Raw genomic sequence first — 14,905 nt, 5'->3', positions numbered from 1 at the left:
TCTGAACCAAATCATGTGATTGCTTGCTTTCCAAATACTATCTCTTTCTTAGATATTTGTAAACATTGGATGAAAAATCCTAATCAAACTATTTCTTTAGAGATCATATTAACCAAAGCATGGTTTATATGGAAAGAATGATGTAATAGAGTTTTCGAAAAAACTTCATTATCTAGCTCTCAATTAAGTTTAGAAATCCAGAGACATTTAGACTTTTGGAATACACATTCTAAGCCTCTGAAAAAAATTAGAAAACAAATTCCTAATTCTTGGATTGCTCCTAATAAAAATCAATGGAAATTAATATTGATGCAGCATGGATCTCAAAGACTATGCCTACAGGTTTTTCTTTAATCTTACGAAATGATGCAGGTGAATTCCAACAATGTAGAGCAGGGTCAGTCTCAGCTACTTCCTCTGAAGAAGCGGAAGCAATAGCTTTACAACATGGAGCGAAATGGGCAATGGAATTGGGACTATCGAATCTTTTGGTGGAAGGTGACTGCAAATGTCTAATGGACTACCTGAATGGAAAAGAACCAGAGATTGAATGGCGAAACCAGACCAGAATGGAAGAAATCAAGAATGATTTTAGTTTGTGTTAGTCTTTTTTGGGTTTTAGTTATGTTTCAAGAGCTGCAAATAGTGTAGCAGACCTCTTAACAAAAGAGGCAAAAGCTTTTAGACAAACTTCGAATTGGAGTAGAACTCCACCTTCTTGTATTACAAATGCTCTTGAAGCAGATAAATCTAATGTTAGGATGAACTCAGTCATGCCTACATTGGATAAATCTACTTCCTGTGATGTAAGGATTTCTAACTTCCTAAGTTAGTTCTTTTTGAATGCACTTAACTCCTCCGAAAAAAGAAACGATTCTTGGGCAGCCAAAAATCTGAATAATTTTTTTTGGAAAGTCCTAATCGTTGGAGGCTTCCAAATTCGTGACTGACTAGATCTGGAAATATCTTTGGAGTTGGAGGCTTCCAAATTCCCCTCCTGATATCTGTATAAGACCGGGAATCGAAACCCAATTTAGTGTATTTATAGGAGGTTGATGCGAGAGAAATTGATAGGTTTGCGATGGATAAACTTCTGCCTAGAGAAATCGAAGTAGATATTTTTTCACGGTTACCGGCTGAAACTCTCATCCCCTCCAAAAGAGTGTGCAAGACCTGGCGAGGTCTCTTCAATGATAACTACTTTATTGATGCTCACCTACGTCGTCAATCGAACGCAGGATATGGAGTGGAAGATGATCATTCATACTTCCATAAGAAGAGGGGTTCTTCTCGTTCCAGTAACAGTGAAGAAGATGCAGTCAGTAAGGGTTCTTCTCGTTCCCGTAATAGTGAAGATGCCTCCAATTCTACTACATCTAAGGTGAGTTTCCTTATTCTGGGAGGTTCATATGTTAAAGGTCAAAACAAATCATTCTATTATGGTAATTATTCTGATGAGAAGCAGGAATTCACATATAAGAAACTCAAATAAAAAAAGATGAACAACCACCTTTTTACCCCCAATTCGGATTACTCCCTTGTTGGCTCATGCAATGGTCTCATTTGTTTCTCCACATCTTATTTTTGGGAATTTTACGTCAGCGAGGATCCTGTTTGTGTATGTAATCCAATCACAGGAGAAGAGTTGAATCTTCCAAGGTTCATGGTAGAAGATTATCAACCTATAGAAGTTTGTTTCAAAGTTGGTATTGCATCTGGATTTGGTTATGTTCCTTTCATTAATGAATACAAGGTGGTTAGAATTTGTTACTACAGCACGGAGGCCTTAGGGGGAGGTATATACTCTTGGTAGTGGCAACGGGTGGGAAAGGTGTAAAGGAAATATCGATTGTTTAATGCCTTCTAATTTGACTGCATCATCGGGTGTCTATGCAAATGGATCTCTTTATTGGCTGAATTTCGAGGAAAAATTGTATTGTGGCTTTCGATTTGGCAAAAGAGGACTTTTATGTCATGTCAGCACCATCATGTTTCCGTAGAGGTAAGCTTCATGGCTATCAACTTCAGGTGTTGGGCGGGTGGTTGACCTTTGTTCATCAAAGGAGAGGTAAACATGTGGACATATGGTTGTTGGATGATAGCTCCCTAACAAAGCAGTCTTGGTGTTGGAGAAAGAAGTGCAGGATACCATGGGAAGGCAAGCGGGATAGTGAATACGAGCCGTTTGCCATCACAGAAAGGGGTCATGTTTTATTCTGGTATAATAAAACTATTCTATCTCTTTATGACCCTAAAGCAAGAGGTGTTACGAAACTAATGGAAGGTGATGATTTGGGTTTCAAAGATTTTCAAGCGATTCCTCACACCAACAGTTTTGTTTCATTAAAAGCTTTAGGGAAGGGTTGATGTATACATATATTATCAGCTGAAGGAGGAGAGGGAGGCCAACAAACCTAAGATACGAACCTATGCTCAGCACTTCAAACCAATTCCACTTGCATCCGGTTATAAATCATCGTCTGTATGCTTATTTCACCCAGTCTTATTTTACTTTAAGACCCTAACCGAACACAATTGTATGAAGTCTGAACACAGTTTCTGCAATTTTCACCTTGCGAAGGAACCACATGTATGTATGCCTACAATTATCAATGGAGAAATTTTATTTGTTTCTTTAAATTATTCTCTGTCCTCTAAATTTTTCTTCTTTGTTTGGTTCATTTGTTTCTCATTTATGATGTTCCCCTGTGCTTGATTGCAGCTAACTGACTCCGTAAGACTCCAAAAATGAGGGGTCATACTAAAGCACTGTAGCATGGTAGTTCAGTGTCAGGCTCAGGCTAGTTAGCAGGTTATCAGCCCGAGATTTGGGAGTGATAGGGGCATATCTCATTTTTTTCATACAATATCATTTAGGCTAAAGTGAGTGACACAAGAGTTGAGCCATCCATGTTGCAGGAACATTTAGTATCTGTTTTTTTCCGTTCTGTTTATACTTTCAGTAGTTACAGAGTCTTAACTTTTAAAGCTGTGGGTCCGTGATGCTAACTTGAATGTTCACTTCAAGATCAAAATAGAACTCCATTGCACCATTTGAGTTTCACTAATTGTCCTGTCCATCTTCTGCGAAGTTCATCTATGTTTGTAGGTAATACTTAGAATCTCCCTGCTTTTGTTTCTGTTTTACTTTCAGGAGCTCCAGTTTTGAGGCTGGGGGTGGGTGATGCTAATCCAGGTGTTTACTTTACTACTGGGATGTTCATCCGTGTATTATGCGAATTTCATAAATAATCTAACTTGTTCTGACAGATTACAAGCAAATCAAGTCTTCCCAATTAACCCCATGATCACCAATGACCTTTGCCATTCCAAGCCAGTAGCTCCTGCCTAACCGGCAGAACTAAGATAACCAACTAAGTCAGCCAAACCTTTGATTGTGTCACAAAACCTGAAGACTACTCTGGGACCGTAATGTCACTGGTAAGATAGCTGAGAAAAATAGTCCGGGGAATTTGTGTGCAGATGCAGGTGTAAGCCTTTGCCTTTATAAGTTTGGTTACGCTGAGTTTTCCCCCAGCTGCACATAGTAATAAAAAAACTGGTTGTGGTTGATACCTCGTTCTTTTTTTCTGCCGTTGTTGGCTTCCCCAGGTTCATGCAGATGTATGGAGTCTATTGCAAGGGATTGATGAAGAGAGGAGCTCCAACCCGAATCTTTGAGAAGGTAGTTCATGTGCATAGCGAGAGCAAATTTCATTAAACTGATACTCCTAAGTGGATATCCCACTTTTCATTATGTTTTTATGATAATTGCATAGCTATCAAAGAGATTCAATTTGTTATTAACTGCACTTTTAATACTGCTTCTATGTCCTGAAGAATGTGGATCAACAACTTTTGCCACATATGTACTGTGTTACCACCTTCTTAATTAGCTTATGTCTTGTATCCCCTTTTGGCACATATTTTGGTTTTGGATTCAGAATTTGGGTTGAAGAAGAATTTCAGGTGAAAATCTGTGGGTAAAAATTCTGTGGCGACTACAAATTTTGGGTAAAAATCACAAAGATAGGCTAAATGACCAAAATTTAGAACCAAGAACCAACAATTGTTTACTATAAAATAAAGCCATTAAACAAAATTAGAGATCATATCTAATCTAAAACACCTGTCATCCCCTGCAACAATCTTAAACTCAATTTTTGTTCATAAGTAAATCCATTATTTCTTTGTTGGGACACGGCCATCAGTTCCAACAAGCATCTTATACTTATCTTTTCTAGTCAAATTGGTGCACTCAAATTCCAGCACTCCAGCCAACATCCTCTGAATGTAATTTGCAACCTCAATCGGTGACTTCCCGCCTCTGCAAGTTAACTCAATTGGCACTTGATCCAGAAATGTAATCTCGTAAGTTGGCAAAGGGTTCATTAGCACGAAATAAGGGTCCATCAGCTTAAACCCACGAGTCGATGTACCATAAAACACTGTCTGCTTGGTATTAATTGCAACCGGAACAATCCTATCAGTGAGCTCAGCAAAGAGACTACTAAACCTTAGTAGAAAGGGTTCCCTGCAAGTCGTTCCTTCTGGACAAATCATTACATCACCTTCTTCAAGCAAACGTCTGATATTGGCGGCATCCTTCTCTCTTTCTCTTGCCAATGCTACTGTTTTTATCGGCGAGATTAATTCGGAGAACTTGCTAACGCTGTATGTGACGCAGCTAATATTTCTTCCAAGGGCAGATGCTGTGAGAATGGGGTCTAACACAGTTCTATGATTAGAAACAAAAAGAACTCCATTTTGGTCTTTCTTGCGTTGAAGTGGAGGAGGATTTCCCTTGACAGTTAAATTTATACCAAGGATTTTGAACATGTACTTAGCTGCAAGTTGTTGTGGTAGTGGAATGATGAGATAGATCCTGAGAAGGGACAGGATGAAACCAATTGGCATCCATAGGAAAGTCAAGAGTGCACCTAATGGCGTCGGTCTTCTTACCAGTCTCCCTTCATGAAAAATCACTGAGCTGAGAAGCTTGTTTCTTGGAAGTGGCTCACATTTTGTTCTCGGTACCATGTAACTTTCCTGCAAGTACAACCAAAGATATGTGATAAGTTAACTGACCATGTAAAGACTAAAGGGCCAACTGAGGCACCATTCTGGAACTTGTAACGCAGAGACAACAGTTACCGTTTGGCATGTAAAGATTATACCTTACAAATGGACATGAAACCATGATCTGTTTCTATGTCACCAACACTCAAATCTGGCAGATTTTCACCAAATTCTCTCAGTACAGCTTCTGTCTTATGCACCCCAACAAGAACACCTGGTTTCATAACAAACCCACTTGCTCTCCCAGATTTAGGCAGTACTTGAAGTTCTGTGCCAAGAACTTTATCAGCTCCCAAATAATTTTTCGCAAATGGTTCAACCATAATTCTTGGATTTGCAGTAACAACATATTTTTTCCCAAAAGAATTGAAAACTCTCCAACTCTCTGGATGAACATCTTCGGCATAAAATTTTGATAAAACTGATCTAGACACGACTTCGATATCTCTGATTCTTAAACCAGCAAAAGTTATAAAGATAATAGTTTCCACAGCAAAAGATTCAGAAATAAAAATGTGAGAGAAGTAAATAAAAGGAACTGAAAGTAAAAGTAGTAGTCCTCTCAAGAGACTGCCGCCTTCAATTGCCATAAGCATGTAATACGGGAAAGCACTTGGAGAGATCAAAATGGCTCCGTCTAGGACAGCGGCCACCGACTGATTTGAACGGTTGTCAGAGTTACATGCTGAGATGGGTTTGAAGATTTGAGTGTCAGTAAATCTTGCAGAAGAACCCATTTGTGAATGATGAGAAGAATAGCTAGGTGCAGGTAGTTGGTAATGATCATGAATGAGATTGTATCATATAAATTAGAGGTTGTTAGTTAAGGAGAGGAAAAGTAGAGATGGGTTAGTTAACTGTATGATGTTTGATTCGTTTTTCTTTTTGCATTTAGCATGAAATTGAGATGACCATGTTTTTTTTGTGCTTCTGATAAGCTTAGTGCCTGCAGAATAAATCCGTTAATTGGTTACGTATGGCTGTCCACATCAATCGCCACATGGGAGTGTAGCTTGGGTTTTACGCTCTCCACATCAACTGCCACATGGGAAATGACTCGTCACTTTAATAAGATGAGGTGTAGCTTGGTTTCTTACCTGTCCAAATTCGTTGCAGGAGGATGTGTTGCAGGAGAATGTAATAAGTTGCACATGAGATTTTGGATATTTGTGTGATTTATCACCCTTTGTCCACTTCATGGCTGCTTAGTGACATGGATGGGTTAATAATGCCTGCTTAGTGGTTACATATGGCTGTCCACATCAATTGCCACATGGGCAATGACACTTTAGTATATCAACTGCCACATAGGAAATGACTCCTCATTTTACCTGTGTACATTGGTTGCACGATCAGTATGTAAGTTACACATGAGATTTTGGATAGTTGTGTGATTTGTTGCCTTTTGTCCACTTCGTGGTTTCTAGATGACATGGATGGGTTAGTCCCCATATCTACTCCAGCCACCTATCTCAATCTTGTACATTTGGGGTTCCAATTCCAAATACCCCTTGAATCAAAATTAGGTTCACCTTTGACGTGGCATGCATATAGTGCATTACCAATGTTGCTAATGTATATATATTTCATAAAAATTGCCGGTTATATTATATTATATATATATCACTACAATAATTTGCTAACAACATTACAAATATTCGAGTAAAAATAATCATCTGGTTTAAACAACTCCCATCCAACAACAAATTACACAATATAATGAACTATTCTGTTACTTAGACCGCACAATGCCATCTGTTCCGGCGAGCATCTCATACTTATCTTTCCTAGTCAAGTTGGTGCATTCAAACCCGAGTGTACCAGCCAAAACCCTCTGAATGTAATTCGCAACTTCAATCGGAGATTTCCCACCTTTGCAAGTCAGCTCAGTAGGCAACTGATTCAAGAACGTAATCTCATAAGTTGGCATCGGGTTCATGAATACGAAATATGGATCCATAAGCTTAAACCCACGAGCCGACGTACCGAAAAATACACTTTGCTTCGTGTTAACCGCAACTGGAACAATCCTGTCAGTGAGCTCAGCAAACAATGCACTGAATCTAAGAAGGAACGGTTCTCTACAAGTCGTTCCCTCCGGACAAATTACCAAATCCCCTTCTTCGAGCAAGCGTTTGATATTTTCAGCATCTTTGGCTCTTTCTCTTGTCAGAGCCACGGCTTTAATAGGAGATATCAACTCTGAGAATTTGCTTATACTATATGTCACACAACTGATTTTCCTCCCTAAGGCTACAGCAGTCACCACCGGGTCCAAAATGGTCCTATGATTGCAAACAAAAAGAACACCATGTTGGCCTTTTCTCGGTGCAGGAGGCGGGGTTCCTTTTACGGTCACTTTTATACCGAGGATCTTATACGTGTACCACACAATTCTCTCCGGCAAAAAAATGTTGATGTAGATCCTGAGAAGGGATAGAAAAAACCCGATCGGCAACCATGAGAATGTCAAGAGTGCAGTTAAAGGTGTCGGTCTTTGAACCAATCTTCCCTCGTGAAATATCACCGGACTTAGAAGCTTGTTCTTTGGAACTGGTTCACATTTAGTCTTTGGAACAATATAACCTTCCTGAAAAATATTATATTATATTATATTAAAAGCTCACCAATTAATTATTCAATAATTGCTAACTACTAATAATCACGACCAAAGTACCTAAATCGGTTTCTTAACGGCATCAAAGAAGGCCAGCTACTTCTCAACAAATATCTTTTGTACTTTTGCTAAATGAATCCACGACTTTCGCTTACATTAAAAAAGTGTTTCTTCTTGTTAGTTAAGAAGATGTCCTACTTAAGTTTTAGTATAAGAAACAATTACTATTATCAACTTGGTCCCTATTCGAGTAGGGTAGGGTTGCCCCCTATTAAGAACATCTGGTACTGAATCTACTGATATCACCTTGTATTTGTAATTACTGTCCCCAACCCCATATCCAGTCCTAGCTAATTAATCTTAGGCCCCAATAAAAATGGACCACTTCAACAGATAATATTTCGAATTTTAACCTTTTCATTGATGTAATTTACTGTATTTCAAATAAGGTGGTTATATTTTTACTTGCATGCAGCATGTCAAAAACGGTGTGAATGACATACAATTGACACTTATTCTAGTTCGTTATTACAATGACGAAAACCGGCAAAAAATAAAGGAGTCGCTACATCTCACACTCTTATTGTAAGAACTGAACCGGTAAAAAAGTATCAACAGACTGTATTTCAAACATTTCTATTTAGGGCAAGTGTTTTGGAAGAGTTTTGAACTCAGGTTCGTCAAGTCAAGTCAAGAAGTACTAAGTTTTGGACGACAAGCTTGCATGTGAGTGAAAATAGTACCAAGTTTGTTGGATTTCCTTGTCTTGTGTGGTCATCCGAACGCCGAAAATATGAATACCAATGAAGTTTAGGAGATATCATTTAAGGTTTTTATTTCTAGGTGGACCTATAATTAGAGGACACGAGCTATTATATAATCAAGTGGTCCTAGAACTGGAGGACCTTAAAGTGGCCCTCTAACAAAACCCATAAAGGAACATTTCATTTAATACTAAAATACGTAGAGAACAGTGAGGAGGAGGTGAAATTTACCTTGCAGATGGACATGAAAGCATGATCAGTTTCCCTATCACCCATACCCAAATCAGGCAAATTATCGCAAAGTTCTCTTTCTAATGCGTCTTTCTTATGGACCCCAACAAGAACACCTGGTTTTTGCACAAACCCACTGGCTCTACCAGATTTATACAGCACTTCAAGTTCTGTGCCAAATACTTTATCAACACCAAAGAAATTCTTAACAAATGGTTCAACCATAATTCTCGGATTTGCAGTGACAATATATCTTTTGCCAAATGAACTAAACACTTTCCAGCTCTTAGGATGAACATCTTCAGCGTAAAATCTTGGTAAAACCGAGCGTGCAACGATTTCGATGTTTTTGATTTTCAGACCGGCGAAAGTTATGAATATGAATGTTTTGATAGCTAATGCTTCTGATATGAAAATGTAAGAGAAGTAAACAAATGGAACAGACAGTAAAAGGACTAGTCCTCTTAATAAACTACCAGCTTCAACTGCAACCAGCATGAAATATGGGAAGGCGCTGTTAGATATTAAAAGGGTTCCGTCTAAATCCGCAGCCACCGATTGTTCCGACCGGTTTTCGTGATTACATTTCGAGATAGGTGGGAAATTATGATCATGGTTTGAGTTATGAGCAAGAGAACCCATATTTGAATAAGCAAAAGGATCAAGAATGGAAGAAGAATGAAAAGAGAGAAGATAATAATGCAGGTATAGGCAGCTTATGAGTTAGGTTTGTTATGGGAGAGGGATGGAATGAAGAGACCAAGAGATTTCTGTTCGGAGTGTGAGAATTGTACGTGGTGTTTAGTTGGTATTTATGCAGCACGTAAAAATGATTTTGTAGTATTTAATGAATTTAATTTAATTTAATTATTTTATTAAAATCTGATAATTTTAACCTTTTTATTAGTAAGATGTCACACCATATTAACACTGCACAAAGTGCGTAAACAGTGTACACGACGTGATATAATGGTCCCTAGCCACCAGGAATTTGTTAACCTATCCAACAACTTCTATTCTAAAACAACTGAATGTTTTTCAGAATTGAAGGGATTTATGTCATTTAGAACAACATTACATAGATTTTACACAAAATTGATTAAAAAGATCAAAATCAATAATTCCTGGATGAAATGGACAGTTAGATTTTGATACTGTTTAAATGGACAAAAATGTAAAAATAGGCAGGATATAACCAGTTTCATCGTGCCCATTTTCAAATATTTTTTCTTATTTTTAATTTACACAGGATGTATCCAGTTTCATCCTTGCTATTTTTTAAATTTAAGCTAGGATGAATCCAGTTTCATCCTTGCTATCTTTTTTTTTGGTCATTTCACCCAAACTATTTTTTACTTCTCCATTTGAACCGTGATTTAAAAATATTTGGACAAATGATCCATTTTCCGTAGATTTTATAAGTTCTCTACTCGCAAAGAAAACTAGCGTTACACACGCCGCTGATTTTCATTAAAAATCATATTAGCTACATGAGCTTTTATAACATCAAGTGTTTCACAAAAAAAAATTGGGATTTTTAACAAACTGCCACACTTGCAAATCCCGATTCAAGAAAATGCCACCGTTTTTTTCAGAGTTAATTAAATGCCACAACCGTTAAATATTCCGTCAGGGCCTACCAAACCGGTCTATATGCGTTGAACAAGTCAAGAAAATATGTTATCATTCCCTATTTACCCTTCACAATCCTTAAAGACTTGTGAATCACTAATTAGGAGAAAGCAGAACAAAGAATCTGAGAGAGGAGAAAAGCAGCAGCTGCTGCTATTATTGCCGAGAACTAGGTCGAGAAAAAAACAGAGAAATTGAGAGATGAAATCGAATAGAAAATGAAGATGGGTCTGAGAATTAGATCTGTTGAGATTGTGAAGGTTCAAATTGAGGATTTGTTTTAAAATTGGAGGTGTTCTTGGTGATTCAGATGAACATTTGGAGTTGATGTTGTTGTCGATCTCTAGAAATGGAAGATGAAGAAGAATTGATAGGGTACAATGATGAAATTGAACTGAGCTACAGTCGTGGATAATTGAGAATAAATTGAACATTGGGTTTGATTTGCCGATAGAGATCAAGATATTGATCTGATGGATGCTGTGATGATTGTGGGTTTGAATCAAATCGAGAATTGGTTAGAATTTTGTGATGAAGCAAGAACAGTGATGAGATGGTATCAAAATCAGTTTTGTGAAACCTACATATAGGATTTGTCAAAATTCTTTCTTAAAGTTTTGGGAAATAATTTTAGGGTTCGTCAAAATTATGTTTAATTCATAGAATTCAGGTTGTTTTAAGAATATGGTTTAGCTTGATTTTCATTTTTTTTCCAGTTTCGTATGTTAATTAGGGTTTCTAATTGTTTTTTACTGTAAATTGTTTTGATTATGATGGTTGTCGTGATGAAGCAGTATTGGTGGATGATACTGGTGGTGATGTCATGGCTTGGGCCATGGTTGCAGGTGATGGCAGGTTGAAGAAGGAGTTGCAGAGACTGAACTGGTTGGTGGTAATGGAGATGTATGATGTCGGTTCCATGGGTTTGGTGACATTTTTTCTGATAGGTGTTGAATGAAATTGAAGATGGTTTTCCAGGGGATATATGGCTATAAAATGGTAGAACTGTCATGGGATTAGATTCAATGGTTTTGTTGTGAATTGAATTTGCAGGTGTTTCGGTGAGTTTAGAAGCGCTAGAAATTTCAATGTTACACCAAGATGAGAATGGCACATTAGGTGTTCGATAAAAGTCCTAAATGGTTTTTTCTTCACCTCTTCAAGCTCAGTTTCTACCAGTTGAGCATGTGTACAAGGTGGTTTGTGCTTGGTTAATGTCACAGGAGCTGCAGGGAGTTGCTGTAGGCTCTTGAGATGAAACAAGAGAAAATGACTGTGATGGTTGGTGATGAATTGCCATGGAACTGAAGTGTTGCTACAGAGTTCCATGGGTATTTGGTGACTTAGATGAATGCTAGGACAGGTGACATGACAGTGTTGATGCTGGAGAGTTTTACAGGTGGGTGTTGCAGGTGCAGTGAACCCAAGAACAAGGAGGAATCGGTGATGGATTACGGATGGGTATGATGCTGTTGAACTGGACATGCCGAGTTGGTGACAGATTTGAGGGTGTATATGTCTTTTACTAAGCTGGATAAATGCCACCTATGCACTAACTGATGACAACAGTTTTTTTGGATGAAAAAGGTCAAATGTGTGGCATTAAATAAAACTCTGAAAAAAATGGTGGCATTTTCTAAAACTGCAAATTGGAAGTGTGACACTTTATTAAAACCCAAAACAAAAAAAAATATGCAGCTACTACCTTCATATTAGTATCTGTTACCAGCTAAATATCAATATCTCTTAGGAAATAGAAAATTTGTGTATACATAGATGAAAGGTTGAACCGTCACCGACATAGAAAAGTCATCAACTGTTCTGGCTTAAACAAGTGTACCATCAAATGATAAATAATGTATTAAACAACTCTCAAATTAGATCAACAACAATATTGCTAATGTAGCTCAAAGAAAATCTTCTTTTGTTCACCCAATACAGATAATAATCAATTGGTACTTTTGGATAAACAAGCTGTACGCGGTAGTTTGCTTAAACAGTTATCTTCACCAATAAAAAGTAATCACATTTCAAGAAAATGGAAAACCCAAAGTAAGAAAACTTACATGTACACCTCACTCCTATCCAGCTCATCCAGCTGCAAAAACCCACCATCTGTGTAATAACTTTGTACCAATATTATTATTTTTTCTCAACAGAGGTACCCTAACCCACTTGCATGGAATTGGCCAACTATTCATTAAAGACCCAAAAATGACTTTAGGGACATCTTGTTTAAGTTTTAATTAATTAGGGGAGTTAATGAATGAGGGCCGCGGTAGTTGAAGGTTAAAGATCAGTGTCAAATAAAATGCACACGTCAGGTCAATTATGTGAAACCTTTCGGCACCGATTCCTTCTTTCATGTGTCTTTCGATTCTTAATGTTTCCAACTGCGAAGTCCAACTGGATCGGCTCCGACTCGGATTTAGCATGAATATCACGAATGTTCTCTTTCCGAGTCAACAGTACAATGGTGGACATGCGGAAAACTACCTTTCATCGACCTGATACATTAACATGTTGACAGTTATTGCTCAAAACTAAACTGGATAGAGAAAGGGCTGAGCTTTTGTTCTCCCCCTAGGATGTATTCCTTTTTTTGATTTTCAATCCATTCTTTTCTTTATCGACAAAAAAATAAAATGGATATAAAGAGAGGCACATGATTTTTTCGACCTGAATGCATCATCGGTAATTCAGATTTATGCCCATTCATTATGAGAGAGCCTTCAGTTGGTAGTTCGTAGAACTGCTGTTATAATAATTAAGCTGATTATTTAAAAGTAAGAACATCAAATTCTAAGCCGTTTTAACCTTGTATAAGTTGCAACCACTTTTTTAACCAATGAATGTCATGCCATTAATGCATAGTACTATGTTAGCATGGGTGTTGGCAATTGAATATCAGCGAATAAGAATTAAGAACACTCAATATCTCGCACCAAATAACCAATGAATCTTGCTTAAATAACCCTCTTAAATACTCAAGAATACAACGGCCATCTAAAGATACAGACACAAGGGGGACCTGTTTCCTTGGAACAAATTCTCTGATGGGCCGAGCGGCATATGACGCATATGGAGTCCCCATCTAATCAAATTCAAATGATATAATGGAAAGAGCCTAGACAAGAAAAATCAACGTTGTTTCTGACTTTACTTTCAGATATTTGTCATTTTATTTCCTAGTTATGGGACATAGATTATTTGGTGAAAGCACTGAACAAATCTAGCTGACCACAGCAACTCAAGGTCTTACTAACTGGATATTAGTCTTAGCAACCGCAATATTGGCTACACCTAACTAAATATGAGCGATCAGCGATGCAAGCACAAAACCTGCTAAATTGACTCAAATCACGACAGCAATACAACCGAGTTGGAATAAAGTTTTAAGGTCTATACAAGGCAAACACAACTGGACCTTTAGCTAATGAACCTACTCTCAAGCTAATGCAACTTGATTAAAGCTAAGTTCGTCATTATAAATGTGAACCCTATAGAAATGTCGATGTGAACCGACAAATCTATAGGATTAGATCAAATGGGCTTAGCCACCCTCATTCCCATTAATGTTCTTCACAACTTTTTCTTTTCTTGAGATAAAATTTCAAACTTCACACAATTATTAACTAAATTTCCGTCCATGTATATTTTGTGGTTTGTGTCTTCTACTTATGAGAAGAACTTTTTGACTGCTTTACACTGAACATTACTTCAAAGCGAAACCTTTTAATCTGTTAGGTATCAACTTCAACCCACCGCCCTTCCAATTCTTCTCCACTCCTGTCCTCCTTTTTTGTTTTTGCTCTTCCGAGACAAAATTTAGCCAAAAAGCAAACAAAAAGTCCTAATTGTTGAGCTAAATTTAGGTAACTTGGGAAAATTAATCACTTACCTAAATCCATTTTAAGGTTGTGCCTAACAATCCCTAAATTAAGAAAAATACATATGCAAGACATCCAAAAATATAACCCATTTTTAGACACAAAATTTATGCCCATAACAAACTGTTAAAACTGGTGAACAGCTTTAGTCTCCCCTTTTCATACAAAGAGTCAATAATTCATACAACTAAAAGTCTAAAACACCTTGTGTTATTTAAGAAGAGTGAAAATCTAGCAGCTTCTAACTAGGGTTAAAAAGGAATCTGAAAGATGGTGAAGCACTTGGTTCTACAACAACCCAGCATCCAGTTAATGGCTGCTATCCCCAGGACTTTTCTGAATGTTTTTATAACAAGACGTGATAGCTACAGATACAGACTATGTAGCGACCATCAGGTGCACAAAATCCTGCCAAGCCTGACAAAACTTATGAGAGTAAAAAAGAATAACAATAACTCTCTGAATGTACTAATCTGATACGCAGCGCTGTAAAAAAGAATAGCATATGGTTTTGAGGTACTAGAATAATCAGGAAGTACAATGTACATATTTTTTTAAGAAGGGTCATAATGCTATTGAACATAGTGAACTGTAATGTACTATATACAGTTATCAGGGTTTTCAAGGAGAGTACCATAAAATTCAATCACTGCACGTCATTTCTAAGTTCCAACTCCAAGTTGGGTTGTTGA

The 14,905-nt window shown here is 37.5% G+C and overlaps 2 protein-coding genes across 2 annotated transcripts; both read right to left on the bottom strand.

Moving 5' to 3' along the window:
• Nucleotides 1–4,101: 4,101 nt before the first annotated feature.
• On the bottom strand, nt 4,102–5,879 carry LOC113314170 (glycerol-3-phosphate 2-O-acyltransferase 6-like). The gene is made up of 2 exons (XM_026562931.1): nt 5,178–5,879; nt 4,102–5,049 (listed from the first exon to the last, which is right to left on the bottom strand). The coding sequence occupies exons 1-2, from the start codon at nt 5,814–5,816 to the stop codon at nt 4,183–4,185; spliced, it is 1,506 nt and encodes a 501-aa protein (XP_026418716.1). The 5' UTR covers nt 5,817–5,879; the 3' UTR covers nt 4,102–4,182.
• A 780-nt stretch (nt 5,880–6,659) lies between these two features.
• On the bottom strand, nt 6,660–9,474 carry LOC113313917 (glycerol-3-phosphate 2-O-acyltransferase 6-like). The gene is made up of 2 exons (XM_026562692.1): nt 8,692–9,474; nt 6,660–7,669 (listed from the first exon to the last, which is right to left on the bottom strand). The coding sequence occupies exons 1-2, from the start codon at nt 9,331–9,333 to the stop codon at nt 6,812–6,814; spliced, it is 1,500 nt and encodes a 499-aa protein (XP_026418477.1). The 5' UTR covers nt 9,334–9,474; the 3' UTR covers nt 6,660–6,811.
• Nucleotides 9,475–14,905: the final 5,431 nt, after the last annotated feature.

Source organism: Papaver somniferum, chromosome 9 (assembly GCF_003573695.1).
Source record: "Papaver somniferum cultivar HN1 chromosome 9, ASM357369v1, whole genome shotgun sequence".
Taxonomy (NCBI): Eukaryota; Viridiplantae; Streptophyta; class Magnoliopsida; order Ranunculales; family Papaveraceae; genus Papaver; species Papaver somniferum.
Note: the sequence above shows the minus strand (reverse complement) of the source record. Positions and strands in the feature narration are given on the sequence as shown.

Bases quoted from the DNA above. Each gene is read 5' to 3' on its own strand.
- LOC113314170 (XM_026562931.1), bottom strand. From the start codon at position 5,816: ATGGGTTCTTCTGCAAGATTTACTGACACTCAAATCTTCAAACCCATC. The intron at 5,050-5,177 runs GTATAATCTTTA...TTGTACTTGCAG, and splicing joins GTTTCATGTCCATTTGTAAG to GAAAGTTACATGGTACCGAG.
- LOC113313917 (XM_026562692.1), bottom strand. From the start codon at position 9,333: ATGGGTTCTCTTGCTCATAACTCAAACCATGATCATAATTTCCCACCT. The intron at 7,670-8,691 runs GTAAATTTCACC...AATATTTTTCAG, and splicing joins CTTTCATGTCCATCTGCAAG to GAAGGTTATATTGTTCCAAA.